The 26,464-nt window shown below is 38.3% G+C and overlaps 2 protein-coding genes across 4 annotated transcripts in view; one reads left to right on the top strand and one right to left on the bottom strand.

Annotated features, from left to right (window-relative positions):
• Window positions 1–2,209: 2,209 nt before the first annotated feature.
• TRNT1 (tRNA nucleotidyl transferase 1) lies at window positions 2,210–22,253 on the top strand. Its single transcript, XM_004442405.3, has 8 exons — window positions 2,210–2,499; window positions 3,156–3,329; window positions 9,914–10,107; window positions 14,086–14,224; window positions 18,081–18,207; window positions 19,775–19,968; window positions 20,826–21,079; window positions 21,282–22,253. The coding sequence occupies exons 2-8, from the start codon at window positions 3,182–3,184 to the stop codon at window positions 21,528–21,530; spliced, it is 1,305 nt and encodes a 434-aa protein (XP_004442462.3). The 5' UTR covers window positions 2,210–2,499; window positions 3,156–3,181; the 3' UTR covers window positions 21,531–22,253.
• Window positions 22,254–23,749: 1,496 nt separating this feature from the next.
• Window positions 23,750–26,464, bottom strand: part of CRBN (cereblon) — a 29,024-nt gene continuing 26,309 nt past the window's right edge. For 2 of the 3 annotated variants that reach the window (XM_087431369.1, XM_004442406.3), the window contains exons 10-11: window positions 26,171–26,302; window positions 23,750–24,556 (exon numbers count right to left, since the gene is read on the bottom strand). In XM_087431369.1, coding sequence (XP_087287495.1) covers window positions 24,376–24,556; window positions 26,171–26,302 — 313 coding nt within the window. In that variant the 3' untranslated portion in view covers window positions 23,750–24,375. The remainder of the gene's footprint in view (window positions 24,557–26,170; window positions 26,303–26,464) is intronic. The other variant, XM_087431370.1, reaches the window with a different exon arrangement.

A 26,464-nucleotide genomic window follows, 5' to 3' on the forward strand; every position in this document is an offset into this window, starting at 1 on the left:
TTCTTTTTCTTGCCTTATGTTAATGGTTATGAACTATGCTAAAATGTTGAAAAGAAGTAGTGAGACTGCGCATCCTTGCCTTGTTGCTGATATTAGGAGAAAAGTGGTCAATATTTTACCATTAAGTATTTTAGCTATACATTTTTCATAGATGTCCTTTACTAGATTGAGGAAATCTTCTAATCTTAATTTTCTGAGTGTTTTTATCATGAATGAGTGTTGAATAAGTGCTTTTTCTACATGTATTGAGATGATCATATAGTTTTTCTTTTTTAGTCTGCTAGTACAGTGAATATCATTGATTGGTTTTCAAATGTTAAATCCACCTTGCATTCCTGGGATAAACTCAACTTGATCAACTGAACTTGCTCAATTCAATTTGCTAATATTTTATTAAAGATATTTGTTTCTATGTTCATGTGGATATTGATCTGTAAATTCTTTTTTTGTTAATATCTATTTCAGGTTTGTTATCAGTGTTATGCTAGCCTCAAATGAGAGGAAAAGTGTTCCCTCTTCTATTTTCTGAACAAAAATTGTGCAAGATTGCTGTAATTTCTTTCTTAAGTGGGAAACCATCTGGGCCTGGAATTATCCTTGTGGGAGGTTTGTTGAACAAAATTCAATTTCTTTAATAGTAAAGGGCTATTCAGATTCTAAAATTTCATCCTGTTTCAGTTCTGATAAGTTGTATTTTTCAAAGAATTTGTTCATTTCATCTACAATGTCAAACTGGTGGGAGTAAAATTGTCCATAATAGCTCCTATTATCCTGTTAATGTCTACATGTCTGTAGTGATATGCTCTTTTACATTGAATTCTCTGTATTTTCTCCTTGGTCAGTCTAGTTAGGATATATATATTCATTACCATGTTAAGAAGTTGGATTGAATCAATGCTCTGTCTCTGAATGGCAGCTTGGAAAGCTAGTCCTGTGCTTCTCAAAATAGGCTATTTAACACACCTGAAAATAAGAGGTCTAATCATTGGAAGCTACAGAAATATCATGGCACACGAATTTTTCTAGGAAAACTTTAGGGAAATTAAGTGAAGTTATATTGAAAAGCCTACACTTTAAATAAAACACATACATTAGCCCTACAATGCAGATTTTATTCATTTTTAAGATAATTGGGAAATTTTTTGAAAGTTTCCCATTTTAAGGATTTAGGGCTGTACTCCCACTCTTATCCACTTTCTTCACTCTTCTCTGCCCTGGGGAAAACGAAAAAACGGAATCAAATTCAAGTTCTTCACTTTACAGCTCCAAAAGCCTCCAGACCACGGAAGCCAATGTTTACAAAACCCAAGCAGGAAAATAAAATAGGCCCAGTAATGTCAACAGACCGGAGGGCTTAATAATAGAATGAGTATGCGCTGAACGCTCTGCCTAGGTCTTGACGATGTGTCTCTGAGTATTTTTAAAATTGTGTTCTTATTCCTGTGCAGAGATTAGGGTATAATAAAGTAACGTGGTACTAGAGGAGAAGGGGGTGGGGAGAGGGCAAAAGGGTAAAGGGGCACATACGTATGATGCCAAATAAAAACTAGACTATTGGTGAAGACGATGCAGTCTACACAGAAATGAACACCTGAAATTTACACAATGTTATAAGCCCATATGATCTCAATAAAATAATTAAAAATTTCCAATGACAAAAAAACGAGTCAAGTGCGAATTGGGGAGCAGGCAGGAATAACAAGTTAACATTTACTAAGCACTTTCTCTTTGCTAGGGAGTAACAATTTAAGACTGGCAACACCCTGAGATAGGTTTTATTGATAGTCTCATTTTCCAAGGGAAGACAGTGTCACTTGTCCAAGGTCACACAGGAATGCAATGCTGATGTGCGTCTCACCACCTCAGGGCAAGAGAGAGGTACAGTAAGATGTAATTAAAAGAAATAAACAGACCCTGATCCCTCAAGTCCCAGCAGGAGCACCCCTGGCCCCATCGGGCCTCAGGGCACCCGGGAAGCCGCACTCAGCAAGAGGCCGCACTGTAGGCGGGGAGAAGCCTCCCGGGCCCCGCCCACACCCTGCTGCGACTTCCCATTTGCCGCCGACCGACGCGCGCCTGTGACGTCATGACGCCCGCCGTCCGGACGTGCGTGCGGCGGCGACGGCGGGGTAGGTGAACGGGCGCGCGCCGCAGGAAGGGGCAGGGAGGGGCGGTGTAGCCTGCGCGGGGCCGCGACTAGGGGAAGGCGGGAGCCGGGGGCGGCGAGAGGCCTCCTCAGCTGTGGGGAACAGAGCCCAACGTGGAGGGGCCGCGTCCCTGCCACGTCTCGCCTGGCCGCGGGCTGATTCATCGGGCTTCCCCTGGCACTTTCCCTTCCTCGCGGCCGGGCCCCCGAGGGTCTCACTGATTCTTTTCGGGCCAGCACCTGGTGTGGGGGGCGGGACTCGCCGTTTCAGGGCCAGGGTCCCCAGTGGGTTTTTCTGAATTGAGGCGGATGTGGAAGAAAACGGGAGTGTTTTTCTTCCCCATGTGGTCTCGGTAAGAGGAACTCGCCCTCTGGGGGGAACGGCCGCTCTTTGAAAGCCGCTTTCCAAGGGAAGGCATGGTTCTTCTCTAGTGGTTTCTGTTGGAGTCACCTGGAGGCCCACCTTATGTGGAAAACAGGGTGTGATGATGGAGAACGGGAGGCAGAGTGTGGGTGGGAGTCCGGACACGGTATGGTGGCGGGAAATGGTGAGTGGCAGCAAAGACGAGTCATGGGAAGATGTCCATTTTATAGTGCTTAGGAAATATGCCTGGGTCATACATTTCAGGTGTGTGTGGGAAAGTACGGTGATACACACATGTGACTCTGTGACGTGTTCCGGAGGAGACCGAGTGTTCCTGCGAGTCTCTGAGTTACATTTTCTGGAACCACTCTTCTTGGCAGCCCTGTACCCCTTCACGCTTTAACTGAAACCCGCCTCTCAGGCGAGTTTGGTAACAGTAAAATGCGATATGCAAGTACGGTAGTGTTTCAGGAGTACGAAACTGGACAGCTGCAAGCCTAACTGCCCCTCAGATTGCCACTTATTTCAGTTTTTCATCTGAACAGGAGATGAATGTCTTTCAATTGGTAAATAAAATTTCACTGTATCCCTTTGTTTTCCTTCACTTACAAATGTCATTGTTGTGCATGCATGTTTGTCTTGTAGGTGTGTGTTTGGCGACTTTCCCCCAGATGCTGAGGTGCCTGTATCCCTGGCGCAGGCCCTTACTGAGCTGTAGTTGGCGTAGACTGTGCCTTCTGAAGCAATATCTATTTACAATGAAGTTGCAGTCTCCAGAATTCCAGTCACTTTTCACAGAAGGATTGAAGAGTCTGACAGGTGAGAGATTAGGATGCCTTTTCTTGCTTTGAAAGCCTGTGTCAACGGAGGAGCAGAGGGTTAACATTTTTTATCTGTTTTTTGTTCTTGTTGAGCTAATGAGAGAAAGGTTTCCTATGGGTAATCCAAAACTATAGCCACTAAATCACGAGAAGAGGCTAGAAATGGCTGCAATAAAAAGCATGGCTTTTTTGTTTGCTATCCCAAGTACTTTACATTCCAGCATTGGGCCTACTAACTTAGTAAGTATGTACGTTTTCTCTTGTTTTATGGATGAGGCAACAGAGACTTAGGAATGCAAAATGCTTTGCCAAAGTTTTTATAACTAATAACTGGAGAGCTGGGTTTTGAACTTGTGCAGTCTGATTTCAGAACCCAGCTTGTAACCGCTAAGCTGTCTTTCCTCCCTAGGTATAAGTGCTTTCTGAGAGAACTGAAGGCAGAAGGAAAGAGGAGTCACCTCCACTTGTGCACGTACAAAGCTTATCTGGAAGGAACACAGGCAGTGGCTTTAGCTAAGTGCCTGCTGGCAGGAGCTCCATATTGCTTGCTACAGTTTTATCATTCCTTATATTGGTCCTCAATATCAGTTACTGCTGTTGCTGAAGCAGCCACACAGCTGCGTTTCAAAGCCTGTGTTATTTTAGTGGTGCTTCAGAACTATATTAAGGTGTATGTATGTAGACACATGACCTAAACAGACTTTTTGGTTTGCAGCCAAGGTTTGCAACCCTGGCTGTCCATTAGATTCACCTGGCGAGCTTTTAAAACGTAGAGATGCTGGAGTCCCACCCCTGATCTACTGAACTGGAATCTCTGGGGAGGATGGGCATCTATAAATTTTTATAAAACTCTAATAATTTTGATGCACCGAAAGTGAAGGAACCATTGTTTTAAAATGAGTTTGCTGGTCTTAGCTTATTCCCAAAGCTATTTTCCTATTCTTGAAATTAGATGATTTTTTAGGTACATGTCAGAGGTAAATGGTCCAGAACTTGATTCTTATAGGTTCTTCACGTGGTCTTGAAGTAGAGGGCCTAAAGCTGATGCTTCACTGTGGTTTTTAATTAAAGTGAAAAATGCTAGCAACTAGGGCCGGCCCAGTGGCGTAGTGGTTAAGTGCGCGCACTATGCTGCAGCGGCCAGAGGTTTCGCAGGTTCGGATCCCCAGCGCACACCGATGCACCTCTTGTGAAGCCATGCTGTGGTGGCGTCCCATATAAAGTAGAAGAAGATGGGCACAGATGTTAGCCCAGGGCCAATCTCCCTCTGCAAAAAGAGGAGGACTGGCATCGGATTTTAGCTCAGGGCTAATCTTCCTCACAAAAAAAAAAAAAAAAAAGCTAGAAACTCACTGTCCGGTAGAAATATAATATGAGTCACATATGTAATGTCAACTTTTCTAGTAACGACATTAAAAAAGTAAAAAGAGGGGCTGGCCTGCTGGTTGAGCAGTCAAGTTCGCGGGCTCCACTTCAGCAGCCTGGGGTTCGCAGGTTTGGGTCTCAGGCGTGGACTGACGCACTGCTTGTCAAGCCATGCTATGGTGGTGTCCCATATAAAGTAGAGGAAGATGGGCACGGATGTTAGCCCAGGGCCAATCTTCCTCAGCGAAACGAGGAGTGGCAACAGATGTTAGCTCAGGGCTGATCTTTCTCACGGGGAAAAAAAAAAAAGGTGAAATTAATTTTAATAATTATTTTTAGTATATTGTCTCATTTAATCTCATATCTAAGATACCATCATTTTAATATCAAATTTGTATGCAAATTATTAATGAGATATTTCACATCCTTCCTTGTAAGTCTTCAAAATCTGGTGTTCAGCGGGTACAGACCATCTTAATTCAGACTTGCCCATTTCAAGTGCTCAATATCCACATTTGACCACTGTTTGAACAGCACAGGTCTAGACGCTCCAACTCTGGCTTGAATTCAAGCTTGTTCTTTCTTTATATGCCTTTCCCAGTTCCATTGCAAGAGGCCTCTTGGAAGAAAGGTGCCAAATAATTGGATGTAGGTAATTAACTCTTGGCAGCCTATCTCAGATCCTTCTGCATTTTTCTTTTGGAAACAAGGCTCTGGATATTGATTACTATAGGTTCTTGAACATCTTTTATTTTAACAGTTGCATTTGGCTTACTAAGTCTGATTTCAAGAGCTGAATTTTCTCCACTTTGAGAGGTGAAGTCCTAAGGAAGTGAGAAACTAAATAGTATGGTAAGATGGAAGTAGTATTTGCCCCCAGGGTCTTGTCCTTGAAAGACTGGCAAACGGGAGCATGGACGTATTCTGAAGTTGACTTTTTCTAGGCTGTAGGGGAAGTGGCAAGAATGGAATCTTAGTGCAGTGCTCAAGAGTTAGAAAATCAAGTAATTGCTTTTATGTGGCCTTTGCGTCTCTCTAAAGACTTGGGGGTTCTGGTAAAATACAATGTTCTGTATGAAAATATGCACAAAAACACAAAAAGGAAAACAATGATGGCTGTTGTATGGTGATACTGTGTGGTTTAATATTCTACCAGTTCTCAAATCTTAATAGCTGCTTTGCCACATGTAAAATTAGTTTCCAGTGTGCAAGAATTTGGGAGGTTAGGATAGTTACTATGCTCATACGGGGTTTTATAATTTGTCAGTTTATTTCATGTAATTTATTTTCCTTTTGCTTGAGGACAACTGTATAATGCTAGTGGCATATAAGATTATTTCCCCATTCTATACCTGAGACTGAAGTTCCAAACGTCGTGATTTCTGCCTCAGTTACACAGTGGATGAGCCAGGGCTTCTTCAGCCACTTGGCTGTGGTCCATACTCACTGCTGGGTGATGGGGCTCAGTGGTTAGCTATCAGCTGCTAAGGTATGTGATATCAGAAAGTCATCATATTAACATTTGGGATGATAGGAACAGCTGATCACTCTTGAAGTTTGGGAGTTCCAGCAAGTGCTGGAGAACAGGTCGTTTGTATTCTGGGAGTGATCGTCATGCTATGTAGTAGTCTTCCTGCTTATATTCCCACTCACTGTCCATCCCTCCAACCTCCAACACTCAAAATTCAAAATTGTAAAGGGAAGAAGTGAATGAAAATTTGACTGGAAATTAAAATAAAACTAAAAAGATAGGAGACAATTATAAAAGTTTTCTGACACATTAATGTCATGGGCTTTTGGATTGCTAATGAGAATAATTAACCATAGCTTACTATGAGATGTGGCAGATGAAGCAAATTAATGCAGTTTTGGAATGATGAGATTCTGCATTACTTGAGTCTTAGGCTTAAATTTACAATTTAGTTGCATTAGGTGTTACTTTCACTGAGTTTGTATGTAGTTTACAAAATTTGTTGGAAGTGGAATGCATCCCTGTTTCTATAAGACTAAAGATGTCAGTAATTGAGGAAAAAAGGAGTCTTTAAGCTTTATAATCCCTACTGTTTTAGGTCAATAAAAAAATCATGACTTTCTTATAGTTTTTTTTTTTTTTTTTTTGGTGAGGAAGATTGGCCCTGAGCTAACATCCATTGCCAGTCTTCCTCTATTTTGTATGTGGGATGCCTCCACAGCATGGCCAATGAGTGGAATAGGTCTGTGCCTGGGATCTGAACCCACTGTGCTCTGGGCTGCTGAAGCGGAGTGCGCGGAACTTGAACCACTTGGCCATGGGGCTGGCCCCCCGTTTCTTATAGTTTTTATGACTACTATTCCATACAGGCCCATACATATGCCTTTATATGCCTTTCTCAATTGTAGTAAAATGTTAGAAGTGTGAGGTTTTTGGAATTAGTTATCCATTTTCATAGGGCTAATCAAAATGATGAATAGATTGAGTTCTGGATCTCTTTTTCTGTAGTACAGTTGATGTATTGGGTGACTTTCAACTTACAATTTTATTTTAGTGGCACCAGTATCTTAAAACAGTGGTTATCTATGTATTCAGCCTTGGTCTTCTTCAGGCTGTTAAAGTAGATTCAAATGAAAGTGAAACTTGCCCATCTTTTGCATTCAAAAACATTTTCTTAGATACTGTTTTAATTTGAAGGAAGAAAACCTTAAAAAAAAATACTTTCCAGTGAAGCCACTTTTTTTTAAGCTAGGATCACACTCACTTCCATTGTGAGCCAAGTTGGTATAAAGATGAGTAAGATAGATTTTCTACCCTGAGAGGTGGGGAGACAAAGACATAAACAGGTAATTTTAATATAATTAGTAAAGATAGGCCTCTCTGGTAGCTTAGAAGAAATTCACTTAACTCCATCATCAGGAGAGGCTTCCTAAACTGAATCACAAAAGATGAGTAAGGGTGAGTGTTTTACCCACTGTGGGTGGAGACCCATTAGTAGCCAGAAGTCAATTTGGTGGTCATGACCAGTATTGCAAAGGGAGAGGAAAAGAGGATAAAATAGAATAGCTTAAATTGCATGGTATGTAGTAAGGGTAAGTATTATTTCATGAATTTTTATTTAACCCCACTTCCACACACACAAGTATGAGTGACTGCTATGAGAAATGTCTTTCTTAGTGTGGGTTGTGCTCCAAGACGTTTGATAGCCAGCCACTCAACTAGATGAATAAGTTGGGAAGGTGTTTAGATGAAGTGATTCACATGAGCAAAGTTACAGAGGGAAACTACAGGGAGAGTTCGGTGCTTGTAAGGTGTGATATGAAGATTAGTGAGACATGAGACAGAAATAGGTCACAGAGGCTCTTGGATATTGTGCTAAAGAAATTTGGATATTGTGATGTGACTAGTTAGAGGAGCAGTGGCATAGTGTAATGAAGCTGGTGATTTAGATCCCTACATCTAGACCATGGAGGCTGGATGTAAGGGGAGTGGTGCAGCACTGGAGGCAGGGAGATACATGAGGGCACTCTTGTGAGACTGTTATACCAGTACAGGAAGGAGATTAAGAGGCTCTGGACTAGGGAGAAATGAAGGTAGAGTCCAGATATATTTTGGCAGTCGTTAACCTTTTGGATCATGGACCTCTATAAATCTCATGAAAACTGTGGACTAACATACATGATTTTTATATTTTATTTTGAAGGACCATGGACCCCATGTTAAGGAACCCTTAATAGGGAAATGTAGTCAGTGGGACTTGATTGGAAATGTGGAGTTAAAGGAACATGAACACTTCCTCTTGGAGAGGGCTCATGGAAGTGGTATCCTTCTGGGAGAGCTGTTGGTTAAGGCAAGAAGGTAGAGGGAGGGAGCATTTGTTATTTTTTAGCAGATCATTTAGGGAGTCTACAGAGAATGGGGTTGGAAGGTTTGGGAAGAATAGGTAAAGGAGGAGATGACAAAGAAAAGAAGTTAGAGTAGGGATGGAGGATGACATTTTGAGTTGTGATTAGGGATGCTAGAACTTAGATGCATTTAGCTGAAATCGCAGGTCAGTGCCCTCCAGCCAAAGACCACTAGGAACACACCAAGTTGAGCTGTTACTTCTTGCAGTGAGGGAGAACATTGACCATGGAGAACCTTGGGACATCTCAGTGCAAGGGTTTTAGAAAGGACTTCTTGTAGGATTTGGGCTATATTACATGGTTTGGGGGCGGGTTTAAGCAGTGGGGCTTTGCTGTGGATTAGGTGGTGTCAGGAAGCAGGGATAAATCTGTGATTTATAATAATTCTTACCTAGAAGGTGAGAATACAGTGCAAGATTAAAACTGATTGGTAAATGAGGAGCAATCACACATATTAACTGCTATAGGGTGGTGTCTTAGTGTTCATGTCTTGTCTGTGTTCGGACATGATTATGAGTTGTCTTATCTTGATCCATCATAGTCACAGGGTGGCCCTGTCTGATGTGGATGTTCTCTGACACTACGTTCAACAGGAGAACAGCAGGGCCTAGTTGTGAGTGCCAGCCCAGCTCGTAACAACACCAAGGCTTAGCTGGTCATAGCAGGCCAGTTCCTGGATGTCATTCTCACTAGGTTCCATATGGTGTCCTTTGGTCATATGGGTAGTTATAATGGACTTTGTCTTGTCCTATACCTATAGAGGCATCAGCTCTGGCTCCTGGACTGAGGCCCTCACAGTAGTTTCAGTGTTCATATGGCTTTTCCAGAGCAGAGATATGAGTTGGTTTTAAACATCATATGCAGATTATTTCTTGAAGGATTCTTAGCTATAACATTTATCATACTTGGTGTGATAGGCTAATGTTTGATAGTTTCATGCATGAACATATTGCTTCAACATCAATACACAAAGAGAAATACATACAAGAACACTTCACATTTTTAAAGTATGCACATAAACCTGGAGAAAGAAAGCAGAATTGTTCACTTTACTCTTTGGTAATAATTCAGATTTATAATAATGACCTTGGTGCATTGTGGAATTCTGAATTATCTTCCAAAGCAGCAAAGAAAAATTCTGCAAGTTCCCTGCTTCTCACAGTTGTTGCGGGCATTCTAATGTAGGCAAGTCACTTCATTTCTATGGGCCGTGTTCTCCTACTTTTCATATGAAAAGGCTCAGTTAAATAATCTCAGCTGTCCCTAAAAGATTGAAAAACTTTGTACTTCTGTGCTTCTTAAGAAACACATTGAAATAAAAAATATTCTTTGTCATCTCAGAATTATTTGTCAAAGAAAATCATGAATTAAGAATAGCAGGAGGAGCAGTGAGGGATTTATTAAATGGAGTAAAGCCTCAAGACGTGGATTTTGCTACCACTGCTACCCCAACTCAAATGAAGGAGATGTTTCAGTCTGCTGGAATTCGTATGATAAACAACAAAGGAGAAAAGCATGGAACAATTACTGCCAGGGTGAGTGAAAAGTGTGACAGTAATTGCATTGCCTTTTTTCTAATTTTTAAAATTTCTATATGTTTTTTTCTGGTTTAAAAAAAGAAAACAGCAAAAAGCCTAATAAAAAAATATCGGTGTCCTCTACCCCACCTCCAAAACCCTGCATCCTCCTTTGTTGCAGCCACTTTCAACTAATTTTTATGGTACTCACCTGACCTCCACATTTCTAAAAAAGACCTTTCTATGCTGCAGTGTTTTGTTTTTCTTTTTAATTTCCCAGTTTTAAGATGCTATCTATTGACTTCGTACGAGGGAAGATGATTTAGTGTTCTTACCTCACCCCTCCTCAACAGCAAGCTCATGTAATTCTCCTTCCCTCATCTTCTCAGTATATTTATACCATAATTTTTGGTTAAATCAATATTCTGGGTTTACATTTATAAGTGTATTGTTTACAGCTGGATCGTGTAGTATATTATGACTACATTTCTTGTGTTGCATGGTTGGTTTTCCCTGCAGTTAATAGCATTTTTCTTTTACATAGCTTTCCATGTGCCACTAATTCATTCCTGTACTCTGTGTCAGAACTATAAAGTTCCTCTCAGTAGACTTAAACACATCAAGTTTCAGTTCCTTTTTTTTTTTTTGAGCCATCTCACCTGGTGCAGTCTGTCTTCTGCTCCCATCTGGACATTCTAGGTGGGCTCCCCACTCTCATCCTGGGATTTTCCTGCACCACATCCTGGGAATTTCTTTGGCCTCTTCCTTATTAGACCTCCTGGTTCCTGGATCCCATGTGGTCTTCGTGCTTGGTTTATGCCCTCATTTTAATAGTCTGAAACCTGAGAAAGGCTTACGTGCCTGAAAATATTTTTATTTTGCCTTCACAGTGGTCTGATAGTTTGTTGGCTGTGGAATTCGAGGCTGGGAATCATTTACGCACAGAAACGTAAAGGCTTTATTTTCTACCCTCCGGCGCTGCCGCTGAGAAGTCAGAGCTCATTCAGATTTCTCTTTTGTTTGAAACCTGATTTTTTTTTCCTTTTGGAAGCTTTTCTGATCTTTTTTATCTCTGGTGTTTTTAATTTCAAGATGAGGTGCCTTGGTTTGGATTTATTTTTTCATTCATTATATAGGGCACTTAGTGGGCTCTCTTGTATTTTGCTCATAATTTCATCCCCTTTGTTAAATGTCTTCTCCTTTGGAAACTCCTATTGCATGTCAGACCCCAGGGACTGATCTTCTAGTTTTATCTTTTGTCTCATGTTTTATATTCTCGTGTCTTTTATTTTACTTTCCATGAGATTGCCTTAACTTAATCTTCCAATCTTTCTATTATATTTGCAACTTTTGCTCTTTTGAATTTTCAAGAGGTCTTTCTTAGAATATTTCTTTTGAAAGCTTCTTGTTATTGTTTCAGAGGTAACATCTTCTCTCATTTTCCTTACAAAGGGGTTGGGGTACTAATTCCAACGTGAGGTGGGGCGGTTTCCCCACACCAATGAGCAATGCTCCCGACACCAGCTGGGTGTCCTACAATTCAACTCAATTCTGACTCTGTCTACCTGGAGATAGCATCAGATCCCATAGGTTAAGGGCTCAGTCCTACAAGACTGCACCCCTCCTCCCCACAATTTCAGATGCCAAGCACAAGCCCGGGTTGTTACCTGTGCTTCTGACCTAGTGACTACAGATTGGAGGTTCCAGCAACCACCTCCTTGGACTTCAGTCGCCAGTTGCAAGTCAAGGTTGTTACCGGTACTTCTGATCAACTGGCTATAAATCAGAGGTTCCCATGACTTCCCCTTGGGTTTGATTAATTTGCTAGAGCAGCTCACAGAACTCAGAAAAATTTTACTTACTAGATCACGTTTATTATAAAAGGATATAACTCAGGAACAGCTAGATAGAAGAGATGTATGGGGCAAAGTATAGGGAAAGGGTGCAGAGCGTCCTTGCCCTCTCTGAGTGCGCCTCTCTCCCAAAATCTCCACGTGTTCACGAACTCAGAAGTTCTCCAAGCCTTTTGGATTTTTATGGAGGCTTCATTACATAGGAATGATTGATTAAATTATTGGCCGTTGGTGATTGAGCTCAATCTTCAGCCCCTAGCCTCTCTCCTCTCCCCAGAAGTCGGGGGCGGGGGGCGGGGTGGGACTGAAAGTTCCAACCCTCTAGTCACATGTTGGCTCCACTGGCAACCAGCCCCTGTTTTTAGATGCTCTCATCACAGGAAATTCCAAGGGTTTTGGGAGCTCTTCCAGAAACAGGTATGAAGACCAAATGTATATATTTCTTATTATAAATCACAATATCCCGCCTTATGGTACCAATTATACTTATTTTGACAATGGCTTTATTTCCTCTGAGCTTTTTCTTTTTTGCTGGTTGGCTTTCTTTAAATGTGGGTATTCTTTGGCTCTCTCTCTATATTATGGGTGATCTTCTAGTGTTAGCACAATGACTTGAGAGCTTTATTATAGTTTTGCATGGGAAGGGTCAGCCAGTTAGTTGTGGGAGCACCAATGTCAATATCAGTAGGACTTTTCATTAGGAGAAATCAGAGGAATCCTCCAGTGTTACCCAGGTTAGAATAAAAGCCTACTTATTAGCCTTTTGGAAACCAAATGGGGAAAGGGTTGGCGGTCATGTTGATTTTTTTCACTTAATCTTGTTTTCATTGTGCTTCATTCCCATGATCATCTGTCTGGTGCTCCAAGTTCTGACTATTTTCAGGTCTTTCTAGTGAGTTAGTCTCTGGGGGTCTGCCTGGGTAAGGGCAGTCTAATTGTTTGTGTTATGATGATTCTTAGGCTGTTTCTTATAATTTTTATGATATTTCTTATAATTTTTATGATGTTTCTTGTGATGATGTTTCAACAGTCTTCCTATTTCAAACCCTTTGCTTACCCTTTGCCTTCAGAGATACTTGTGCTTCAGTGCCCGAGTTCTAGAATTCTATAGAGAGAACTAGCTTGTTTCCAGAGAAGAATATATATGAGATTGAGAGGAATTCTAGAACAGACTTCTGGTGATCATTAGTGGCTTTCAGTTCCTAATGAAGAGATTCCAGACTTCTGTTTGGCATGTAAAACCCTTTGCTGTCTACCCCTAAATGCTAATGTGTTCTGTGTCAGGTATACTTCCTATTTCTCTCCACTGTGCCTTTAGTCACCTTTTCTCTTCATTTGAAATGTTCTTCCCACATCTGCATGTACAAATCCTACTTACTTTTCAAGGCTCAGCTCATGTGTCACTCCATCATGAAGCTACTCAACTTTTCCCAGCTGGAGGTAATCTCTCTTCCCAAGATATATGTAACACTTTAACTTCATTGATGATTACTAATAAAGGAGTTGCAGCATGTGTTAATTCTTTGTATTTCTTTATCAGTCCTTTGCTCAATGGTATGTAATCTATAAATTGGTATTCAGCTCTTTGCAAACTGAAGCTATTCAAAAATTTTTCAAAGAAAAGCCTGATCTGAAATCGAAGAACCAGAATACAGTCACGTGCCGCATAACGACGTTTCAGGCAATGATGAACCGAATATACAACCGTGGTCCCAAGAGATTAGTACCATATATCCTAGGTGTGTAGGAGGCTATACCATCTAGGTTTGTTTAGTACACTCTATGATGTTCGCACAATGATGAAATCACCTAACAACACGTTTCTCAGAACGTGTCCCTGTTCAGCGACACATGACTGTATGCTGTTTTAAGGGCTCCTCCCTTGTGCCATATCTCTTGTCAGAGTTGCCATTTTTGTATGTCAGACTCATCTTTTTTAATTAGGATGGTTTTATTATTTTATTTTTTAAAAATATTCTTTAGATCTATCTTTGAATATTGTGGGTGTCTTTCTGTTTCAAGGTATATGTGTACTAGTTGACTTTAAAAAGAAAGAAGATATACCTGTCAGTACCCATGTATTTTTTTACAATCCATCCAGTGATACTAAAAACTAATTTTTAAAAAACATATTCAATTACAGCTTCATGAAGAAAATTTTGAAATTACTACGCTACGGATTGATGTTGTCACTGATGGAAGACATGCTGAGGTAGAATTCACAACTGACTGGCAGAAAGATGCTGAACGCAGAGATCTCACTATAAATTCTATGTTTTTAGGTAATATATGGAGATAAAATAGTATTTTAATTCAATCTATTTGAATGCTTTAAAGTGAAACCTGCATTCTGGAAATGTTCTTCAGCTTGAGAGATTGCATTAGTTTCTTCTAAGAGACAGTGTAGCATATTGGTTAAAAGATGACTCTGGAGCCAAAATCCCTGGGTTCAAATTCTGATGCCATGACTCACTAGCTGTAAAATGAGGATGTCATTAGCTTCCTTTGTAGAGTTGTTATGAGAATTAAAGGAGTTAACAGTTGTAAATCTTTAGAACAGTTCCTGGCACATGTACACATTCAATCAATGTTAACTTACTGACTGCATCTAAAAATGTTAACATTTCAGGTAAGAAAAATGCACACATAGATGCACCCTCTGTGTCCCTCTTTGTCCTCTGCACTATCTTTCGTGCATGCATGTCCCGCCCTTTCCTCTCTTCTGGTGCCCATGGCACACATTGGTGAATGACGTCAGCACCTTTTCTTTTGCTGAGCCTAGATACAACCTGAAATTCTTTCATTGCATTGCATTTTAGGAATCATCTATAGTCAGGCAGAATTGACATGTAAGAGGAAACCTATTTGTCATCTCAGTGTAACTTTTTTGTTGATGAAAGCAGTAAGAATCATAATTGGAGTCGATGTGAATTAGGTTAGTGTTTTGGTACATAATCGAAGCATTGTTTTTTTGTACTTTAAATTTTAGACAAGCCCTTTATGTTTAAGACTTTGGATTACACAAGAGAGAGATGAAGCGTCCACTATTCATAACCTAGTTTGCGGCAACAGTAATAGTGAAAGGATGAAGTAACAGGATTTCCTTCATGGGATGCAGAAGGGGGTTGTAGGCCAAGGTGGGATCGCTGCTAATTACATTAATGACAGTATTTCTAGAGTGCCTACTAGGTTCTAGACGCATCACTGGTCACTTGATATACTTTATCTCATTTAACTCTCAGAAGAACTTCATAAAGTGGGTATTAAACCCATGTGACAGATGAAGAAACAGATTCAGAGATGTTAAGTAATTTAGCTCAAGTCACAGATAGCCGTGATTTGAGCCTGTTTCCAAAGTCTAGGTGATTTATGAGGGAGCCCAGTTGGTGGCATGTTTTCTCTCCATTGTGTGGTCAAACTCCAGGTGTTTATTTCATCTTACGTCATTCTTACTCAGGGTAAACTGCTGCTCCAGGTAGTGCAGTGTATAAAATCTTGTAACTAGCTTCTCGTAAGCAAACTTAACTGAAGAGAGAAACTAAATATTCTTTTTCAAGATACTATTTTATAAAAATAAAAGCTATTCTTATTGGTACTACTGTTTTCTAACATTTGCTGAATCCTTACAATGTGCCAGGCGCTGTTGTAAGCACGTCACATAAACTGAATCTTCCTAACCACCCTGTGAAGCAGATACTGCTGGCTGGTAAACTGCAGACTTAGGATTCCAACTTAAGCAGCCTGGCTCCAGAGGTCACGTTCTTAACCACTACATTATTCTCAGCAACTCAACTTTATTTCTTATTTTCACTCACCATATTTTAAAAGAATGATATTCAGAGCAAAACAAAGTACACACCAATATGACACTCACTAATCCTTACTTTTAGCCCATTTTTCTGTCCAGGCTTTTTTCAAGCCTTATTAGATGAATCATGACTAGTTTTTGCTCTTATCATAGCCTATGTTTTTTTCCTCCAAATTTTGATCTTTCCTTTACTGAAAAAGACCTTAGTATTTCCAGACGCTCACCAGGGAGAGCTGAGTCTCTTCATTAAGAGAAATAGCATTAAGGGACAGATATACCACATTTATTTGCTACTTTGTAATCATATTTTTATCTGTTTACTTACCTATTTTTTTCTTTTCATTTTCTGTTATTTCTCTTTGGATCTGGAGCCTTTTAAATTTGCGGTACATATCAAAATCCCATATAAACCAAAACAGCTTGGGAAGTGTTAAGCCTGAGCTTACCAGTATTGTTGCATTTGGGATAATCAAAGAGCATTCAAGTTCAAACAGAACTAACTTGACAGGTGGTTATTTTTCATAAGTAGTGGCAGTGCCTCCTTTCTGTGGTGCCACAAGGTGAAATGTCTCTTAGGATCACTGAACTTCGCATTTGGATGGTTGAATGGTGCCTGTCTTTGCTCTCGGTGTTTCTCTTTTTCCTTCTTAGTCCCTAGGGTGGCCATCTGTTTCAGTTTCCCCGATAATGATCTATTTTCTGGGACATGAGTGATTTTTAATTTTAAAACCAGGAAAATCCTGGGATAAATGGGATGAATTGGTTACTCTAGTAGTACTTGAGGTTTTATGTGCCTTATATTGTTTTGTCAATTTTATTCTTTTCATTCAACATCTGAGAGAATGTAATGTGGAAATTTTTTTGAATGGATATTAGGTTCACATGGTTCAAAATTCACAAAATTTAAAAGGCTGCGTGATGAAGTCTCCTGATGTAATTCACCAGACCCTTGCTGGCAGTAATCAAACTTGGATCTTTGCCAATCTGATAGAAATCTGAAAAAATGCTGATATAAACTTGCGTTTTTTATGACTAAGGTTGAAAATCTTCATTTTTTAAAGAGATTTCTTATATTTCCTGTATATATTTTTAGTTAGTTTTTCTATTTATGTGGTCTTTTCATTTATAAGAGCTTTTTGTATATTATGGAAATTAGCCATTTGTCTCTATGATACTGACTTACATACATTTTTCTCAGTACGTCACTGATTTTACGCTTTGCATTGTGGTAGTTTTTTACCATGCAGGCATATTTGATTTTTTGTGTAGCTGAATTGATTAATAATTTCTTTGAAGGCTCTGGTGTTGTGTGTGTTTGTGTTTTATTTTCTTGGTAATTATATTTTGAAAGGTCTTCCCCATTCTAGGATTATAAATTTTTTTCCTGTTGTTTCTTATTATTTTAATTATTTTTTCCAGAGTATTTTGGCTATTCTTATTTTCCCATATTAACTTGAAAATCAGCTTGTTTGGTGTCTTCCTCCACCCAAATGGCATATTTCTTATTTAGTTTATTCTTGAGTGTATTATCTTTTTAGTTGCTGTTGTAAATGCAGCCTTTTGTTCCATTATATCTTCCATTCAATAGTGGATACAGATGAATACTATTCATGTCTGTATTTTAACTTTGTAACTCTTCACTTTGCTTAATTATTACTGTTAGTGATAGTTTTTAGTTGATTTTCTTGTGTTTTCCAATTCTTTTTTTTCCCAGTTGGATTCTTTTTTAAATTTTTTTATTGAGGTATAATTGAAATACATTATATTAGTTTCAGGTGTACAACTAATGATTCAGTATTTGCATATATTGCTAAATGACCACCACAATAAATCTAGTTAACATCTGTCACCATACATAGTTACAGAATTTTTTTTTCCCTTGTGATGAGAACTTTTAAGATCTACTCTCTTAGCAACTTTCACATATACAATACAGTATTATTAGCTATAGTCACCGTGCTGTACATTACATCCCCATGACTTATTTTATAACTGGAAGTTTGTACATTTTGATTCCCTTCACCTATTTGGCCCACCCCCATCCCCTGCCTCCAGCAACCATCAGTCTATTCTCTGTATCTATGAGCTTGGTTTTCTTTTTTAGATTCCACATATAAATGAGATCATATGGTATATTTCTGTGTCTGACTTATTTCACTTAGCATAATGCCTTGAAGGTCCATCTGTGTTGTTGCAAATGGCAAGATTTCATTCTTTTCTATGGCTGAATAACATTACAGTGTGTGTGTGTGTGTGTGTGTGTGTGTCACACTGTTTTCCAATTCTTATTTGCTAATAGTGATTTTTTTCCCCCGTTTTCTAATGAATAGGTTTTGATGGTACTTTATTTGACTACTTTAATGGTTATGAAGATTTACAAAATAAGAAAGTTAGATTTGTTGGACATGCTAAACAGAGGATACAAGAAGATTATCTTCGAATTTTAAGATATTTCAGGTAAGAATTCTTAAAAATTTAATGATATAGTTTTTAATATTATTACTAGAGCACAATTCTGGTCATGTGAAACACACAGCAGGTCAGTGTACAAAATGGTGACATCCCAAATGTCTGTCCCCCCCAGTAGAGACTTAGCAGACTATTAACTTCTGAGTGAGATATTAATTAGTTCATATTTTCATTCCCAAAACATACACATATTTACTCTATTCTGTGATGATCTTCTATATAATTCAGCTTTAAATCATATTTTTAAATGTCCATTTTTCTTTTTGACTGAACATTTCCTGCACTGATCATTCATTACACAGATAGTTGCATGCTTACCGTAGGTCAACCCCTGTGCTAGGTGCTATGAACACAGAGTAATGAATGAAAGTTTGCCTTCATATCGCTTACAGTCTCAGGTGGTCATGGGAAATCTCTTAGATGAACCTGTTAAGTATGAAATGCATTTGGATGGTTTTGTGGGTAGCAATGATTTTTTTTTTTTTTTTTTTTTTTTGCTGAGGAAGACTTGCCCTGAGCTAACATCCTGAGCTAACATCTGCTGCCAATCTTTCTCTTTTTTTTTTTGGCTTGAGGAAGATTAGCCCTGAGCTAACATCTGTGCCAATCCTCCTCTATTTTGTATGTGGGTTGCCACCACAGCATGGCTGACAAGTGTAGGTCAGCGCCTGGAATCCAAACCCACAAACACAGGCCACCAAAGTGAAGTGCACGAACCTAACCCCTGTGCAATGAAGCTGACCCTCAGCAATGATTTTTAAACTCTGAACTCTAACCTTTTTAAAAACTAGTCTAACTGGTTAGTTTATATGTCTAGTTATACTAATTTTTTGCTGGTTGGGATCACTCTCAGAATATTCTACAATATAGAGCCTACGTATTTTGTCAATAAATCCTATTCCTTTAAACTTGAGTATTTGCAGTCTTTCTTTACAAATAACAGAACATAGACTGAGACTTAGCCATAATTAGTCATTTAATGTAGATCACTAATGAACTGAATTTTAAAGGTATGAGTGGTAGAACGGGTGTACTTTAAGGCTTCCAATTCTGAGATTCCATGAAACATGCTTCAGCATCTGCAACTAGATTTGTCATATTTAAAACTCTTCATTAAAAGTATTGATGTGTACAGACACAGGTAAGCAGTGAGGGATTAAGACTGTTCCATGATGGCATTCCAGTCTTATTTTGGTGCCTTTACAAGAATTCTCTGTTTTATTCATCTGCTATAAGTACCAATTCAGGAACTGCATTTAATGGACACTCCAAGTGTCTCAGTCAGCAATTTGGAAGTGAAAGTGGGGGGGGGGGGTTCTAGTTCTGGCTAACTTTGAGAAAGTTACTTATATTTTATAGGATCTCAGGTTTTCTCATCTGGGAAAAAAGAGAAGGTGGAGAATTGACCAGATGATTTCTAAGTTCCCCCTAGACCTAATTCTATATTGTTTCTCATTAAATAGATGTGTGGGATAGTACCAATAAAATGAAAAATGGATTTTTCTGGTGATATGCCAACACAGAGGTAATACACTCCAAGAATTTTGTTTCGTAGGTTTTATGGGAGAATTGTAGGCAAACTTGGTGACCACGATCCTGAGACTTTGGAAGCAATTGCAGAAAACGCAAAAGGCTTGGCTGCAATATCAGGAGAAAGGATTTGGGTAGAATTGAAAAAAATTCTTGTTGGTAACCATGTAAATCATTTGATTCACCTCATCTATGATCTTGATGTGGCTCCTTACATAGGTGAGAGCAAGTTATAAAATGTTTGCATTTTTGGCAATGAAACACATCTGGTTTAAAATTTCATAAGGAAAAAATGTTTGAAATTTAGTTGAAGAATTCTAAAAGGAAAAATGGAATATTTTAAAATACAATCAACTTGGAGGTCAGGGGTAGGACGGTTTTGTCACGGGTAGGGAACAGCTCAAAGACAACCTACTACAGTGATATAAAGTGGCCTCTGGAGTCAGACAGACCTGGGTTTGAATGAGGCTTTGCTCCTTACCAGCTTTGTGACTTGGGTTAGTGCCTTAAGTGTTAGTTTCTGAATCTGAAAAACAGGTATGAAAATAATAGCATCTATCTAATGGAAGGGCTGAGAGATTCAATGAGTTAATACATGTAAAGCACTCAGAAGAGTGACTTATACATAGAAATTATTCAATAAATGTAATTAATATTCAGAAAGAACAGTGGGATTGTATCATTTATCACACTTCAGGAAACTTGGGTATATTTCAGATAAAGACAAAATTATTGAAGAGGGGGTAGACATTCTATGATAGAATGTCAGTGTAAAGTCAAGAATTTGTAATTGGAATAAGTATCCCTTGTGACTATGACACCACCATCACCACTGCTGCCTCTAGACCTGGAAACGAGCATTTTAGGACTTCCCTTGGTTTGAGAATGATATGAGAGAGGATAGCAAGAGTGTATCAGTAGTTTACCTGTAAGATGAAGCATCAGATTGGACTAATAATGAGTCCTAGTGACAGGGCATTTCTGTATACTGAAACAATGGCTGGTTTAGGATTTGAGTGTTTTTTATTAAATTTATCCACTGTAAAAATGGGTGAAAAATGCTTTTGTCCCTACAGGCTTACCTGCTAATGCAAGTTTCGAAGAATTTGACAAAGTCAGTAAAAATGTTGAAGGTTTTTCACCAAAGCCAATGACTCTCTTGGCCTCATTATTCAAAGTACAGGATGATGTCACAAAATTGGATTTGAGGTTGAAGATTTCAAAAGAAGAGAAAAACCTTGGTTTATTTCTAGTTAAAAACAGGAAAGATTTAATTAAAGCAACAGATAGTTCAGAACCACTGAAACCCTATCAAGACTTCATTATAGATGTAAGTATATACAAGGCTTGGTCAGAATATAAATCATTGTCACTAACTGTAGAACTAATTTATTAATACTAAGACCCACAATGTATTCTGTGGATTTCATTTATTTTAAATGAAAAATTTCACATCAAGCATTTATTTTAAATTTTAGGATAAGATCATTAAATCTGTGTGATGGAACTAAATGTTTGATTTTGGCACTTAGTCTAGGGAACCTGATGCAACTACTCGTGTATGTGAACTACTGAAGTACCAAGGAGAACACGGTCTTCTAAAGGAAATGCAGCAGTGGTCCATTCCTCCATTTCCTGTAAGTGGCCATGACATCAGAAAAGTGGGCATTTCTTCAGGAAAAGAAATTGGGGCTCTATTGCAGCAGTTGCGAGAACAATGGAAAAAAAGTGGTTACCAGATGGAAAAAGATGAACTTCTAAGTTATATAAAGAAGACCTAAAGTTGATGAGAGCTGGCTACTAAAAAGCAGAAATTTTTGGTAAGACTAGTTATTTTTCTTCCTCCCCCTTAGTGAGATTTAAGAGACTTGAATATACAGCTGAATAAAAGCCAGCTTAGAGGACATCTGCAGAAGAATAAAGATCTTATTTTGTGAAATATAATTATATTTCAGGCACTAAACTGATGTCTACCTCCTCTTAATCTGACTTATATCACTGAACCTTATAATTCTTTTGGAATCGTTCCTACTGAGAAAAGTATATTCGGCCTCTCCTATCTATCCATCTTAATCTGTCTAGGCTTCTTTAAAAAAAAGGTGTTTTTTTTTTGTACGGGGCAGTACTAAGATTGATCTTAAAAAGTGGTAACTGTCTTGAAGAAAAAATGTTTCTTAGTGTTGGCAATTGAAATAACTGGGCTATTTTATACAGTAATTGTCTATGATAAGTATCATTTCTTATCTGAATTCCAGAATAAACTTGTGTTTGAAAAGAAAATAGTTGACAAATTTGCATAAAATACCCTATATAAAATGTGAAGACTGGATGTGTCCTACGTGGCTGCCATTCATACATGCAAGACTTCTAGGCAAGCTATATTTCAGTATGTAGCTGACACTCTCCTCTCTCATGATTTCCTTAACTAGGCATGCTAAGCCTGGGAAAGATTAACTTGAGGGTCACTCTTGAGCCTGTTATTTTAATAAACATTTCCTTTGGAATTGGAAGGTAACTGTATTTATGTGGTATCTGATGGTATATATCAGGTAGCATATATACAGAGGGACAGTACTCCTGTCCCTTTAAAGTAAATGTTAATTTCTTTCATTAATTAAAAGGATATGACCTACATTAAAATTTCCATGAACAGGCCTATACATTTGCTTTTTAAAGATTTGAGCCTTAAATGCTTTCAGTGGGTAAATGGGTGTATAGCACAAAGTATTATTTCAGTTGCTATATTCTGACATTTTACAATTGATTTTCCTTTCTGTGTAGCCAGTCATAGCATCTTTGTACTCTATGGGCAAATAGCAATTTTGGACCTTGATAAAACATTTTTGAAAAGCATATTTCTCTTAAAGCCCAGCTAAGAGGAAGTGTGACAGACACTCAGTGTAACAGGGGCTGTGGTGCAAGAAAGGGGGCCTCAGAGACAACTGCGCACAGGTCAGTAATTAAACGTACTATAAAATAAGACATTGAAATATTTAAGTACTACTAAAATAGATGTTTGGACCTAACATCAGAGAATTCCTACTATTCTATATAGGAGGGATGTTGATTTAGCTACTTCAGAGGTCTGGTTTTGTCATGTATAAAACACTTGAAAATAGTATTATATGCATGTTTTTACGTATCAGAAAATTTTATTTGCAAGTGTCAGTAAACAATATAGAACATTCTAAGATTACACCCTTCAGGGGGCAAATGTAAAAGCAATGTTCCCTCACGCCAACTGGTTTGGATTTCAATGTAAAGAGGTGTGGTGTGCTGCTGCAAAGAACTCCCTGGAATCCATTTAGAGTAAGTTTTAGTTCAGTGTAAGACTGATGAACAACTAGTAAAGTCATATAAACCCAAGGTTATTAGTAGTAGTAATGAAGTAAAGCTTCGAAAAAAAGTTACAATCTTGGGCATGCTGAATGAGGCAGGGGCACGTGCTAAAGAACTGACAGCATTCTTGGGTTGCTTTTCATTTACTCTCTTTACATAAATATGTAATACGATATTAATGTTTTCAGTCTAGGCAATCAAAACCATTGCATGTTTGGTAAAAGACAAAATACTGATAAATTAAAACATAAGAAATTTAACAGTCTGTTTTTGGCCTCATACATTTTATCTGATTAGTCGAACTTTTCCCAAAGCAGTGAAAGAATATCAAAACCAAAGTTAATTACGCAAATGTGAAAGGATCGGATAAACCCTTGAATGTATAAGCAAAGAGGTAGTGGCAAATGAGTCTATCTAGAACTTTATCTTAAAAATTACTTCTTACACCTAAATTATCTACTTATGAGTAGATATTTTACATTATTTAAAGTTTACTTACAGATTTTCTTCAATTTACATTTAATGAAACAGCCTAAAAAATAGCATCTCTGCTCCATAGTAGTTTAGATACAAATTAAACCTTGGAACAGAATAACCAGGGTTATACTTCAAACAAACACTGAACAAATACACAAAATACTGTTTTTCACTAACGAACACGTAAAGAAATGAAAACTTTATTTTGGGGCTCAAACTGCATATTTTACCTCTTTAGTATTTTCAAAATTTACAAAGCACAATATCTCAGAGAAGCTCTAAAGGAACAAAGCCCTTAATATACACTGCCTTGCCTCTTTCAAAAAGGAACATCTACTTGTGCATGGCACCCTGGCTTTTGGAACGTCAGCCATTTGGAGCGCTGATACAAACATGCTGTTCTGTGTTTTGGGATCATATCATTATAATTAACCTCACATTACAGGAATTTCAAATATGTTTTGTGCAGGAAACAATCTCATCCCTTTCAGAGGTGTCTTCTAGTCCTCTCAATGACATGCTCCCAGACATATCAGAGTCCACAGAGTAATGGCACCAAGCTACTAAAGTAGATACTCCAGAAAACCATTGTCTTTGAAAACCATCTTTTCATTGTCTTCAATAGTACTTTCATTCTCTTCAATAGTATGTTTTAATTTAAATCTTCAAATACAATTTGACTAAGAACCTGCAACCTTCCATGTAATGTTGCTTTTCTACTTAGGTATGCATCAAAAGTGGTAATTTCCAAAGCAGATCTGATTTTTAGAATACCAACTTGTTAAATAACTTTATCCTTACCATATTTGTTTACAAGCAAAGTATTACTTTGTCTGGGCTTATTTCATCTTCAGTGTCTGGTATTGTGGGCAACAGAGCAGATCGAGTCAAACCCCAAAATTTCTGAGGTGACATGTCTTTTTTGGTGGCTGTAAATTTCCATCCAATATGGCTTGCACAGATCCTACACTGGGCAATAGTCCAGGCATACCTACAAAATTAAGGAAAGATATCAGCTAAGGAAACACATTGTTGTACCCCAAAAGCCTATCATCATATAAACCTGTTATGAAGATGGATCTTAGAGCCAAATTCTAAAGGTTGAGAAGAATAAATACTCTGAGCTTTGATCTGTACAGTTCCATGAAACCTCATAAAAAGATTTTCTAGGGGCCAGCCTGGTGGCATAGTGGTTAAGTTCATGCACTCTGCTTTGGCGGCCCGGGGTTTGCAGGTTCAGATCCCGAGCACGGACTTAGGCACCATTCATCAAGCCATGCTGTGGCAGGCATCCCACATACCACGTAGAGGAAGATGGGCACGGATGTTAGCCGAGGGCCAATATTCCTCAGCAAAAAGAGGAGGATTGGCAACAGATGTTAGCTCAAGGCTAATCTTCCTCACCAAAAAAAAAAAAGATTTTCTAATTTGTACATTTCATCATGGTAATGCATCAGTCTTTATATATAGGTTATATATATGTTACTTGTTTGTGTTCTTAAGCTATGTTTAAATTTTTTTTTCCAATGCTGCAAAAGAAAAACATCTTAATATGGATTTCTTTATACAAATTGTTGGTTGCCAAGACCACATTCTAACTCACACCTGCTTTTCCTTTGTTGTTTTGTATTGGAGACAAGTTAAGTTAGAAAAACAGCAACCACCTGTAGAAATATGCACTTTTGGGTGAGTTAAAATTGGAAGGGTGATGGGGAAAAATAAGCCTATTCCTCATACAAGATTTAAGAACTACTCTTCTAAAATAAGAATGATTTTTTCAGATAATTTCACCAGAAATATAAGCCATGGCATTTCTGTTTTTAAGAAAAATAAACCAAACTATGTAACTGCAACCCTTTCCTTACTTTTTTCCTAGGTATTGCCCACATTTAGTATTTATATTAATAAATTAATTCTAGTTTTAGTCCTTAAGAAGGGTGTCAAATAAGAGTGGACAATCCACATGACATGGTTCTAGGTCCAGAATAGAGTATAATCACTAATCCTTACTCAGCTTGCCTCTTTCAAAATAAAACACTGACCCAGAATTTGGAACAAAAGACAAATAATAGGGTTCTTGAAGATAATATGGCTGAGGGAATCGAACAGGATCCCAGGTGGTGCGGCTGGTCCCAGGATCATACTGTGAAGGCCACTGGACTAAGGGCAAAAAAAAGGCAAAAATAGAAGAAAAGCAGGAGTCAATGGTTTCTGCATCTTTCTTGTTTACCACTGCTTGAGCAACATTCTCTGGTTTTACATATTACAGAATATGGTTCAAATAGAGTTTTACTGGGTCATAAAACAGTTAATTTTCAGAACGAGCTGATAGGAAATGAAAAAAGTTTAGATTAACTAACTGTATAGTTGATTTGAGGATAATGGCAGTTGCCAATCTTCTTTCTCCCTAACTTTACATTCAATGAGACTATGGAAAAATAGCTGTTTCTAGCCATTCATGAAAATGAAGAGTATTTAAATAGAATTATTCATTTCATTGTCTATTTCTGATTATAATTCTAGCAACTCTGCTTAGGACTCTGTTTTTCTGCCCAATTAAGGCAAAATCAAAAACAAACAAACGTCACCACCACCATCATATTACCCGGGAAACCAGCTGTGCACTGTAGAAGGCCGGCCTATCAGATTCAAGTTGCAAGCCTTATACACGGTAAGCGTCTCATGCACGTAGCCATGAGGATTCACATAAGCTGCCATTGGCCCACATAAGGATAAACTAAAACAGAATCAGCACAGAGGATAAGTAAGTCAAAATGAAAAAAAAAAAAGTAACAGATATTTAAAAAGTTCACCAAGAAATAAGGTTATAAGAGCTATAGTTTTTAACTTTTTAGTTAGTTTTAGATAATAGAATCCAATACAATAACAAGAGGTTGGT

This window comes from Ceratotherium simum, chromosome 5, assembly GCF_057802395.1.
Source record: "Ceratotherium simum simum isolate JZ-2026a chromosome 5, ASM5780239v1, whole genome shotgun sequence".
In the NCBI taxonomy this organism is placed as follows: domain Eukaryota; kingdom Metazoa; phylum Chordata; class Mammalia; order Perissodactyla; family Rhinocerotidae; genus Ceratotherium; species Ceratotherium simum.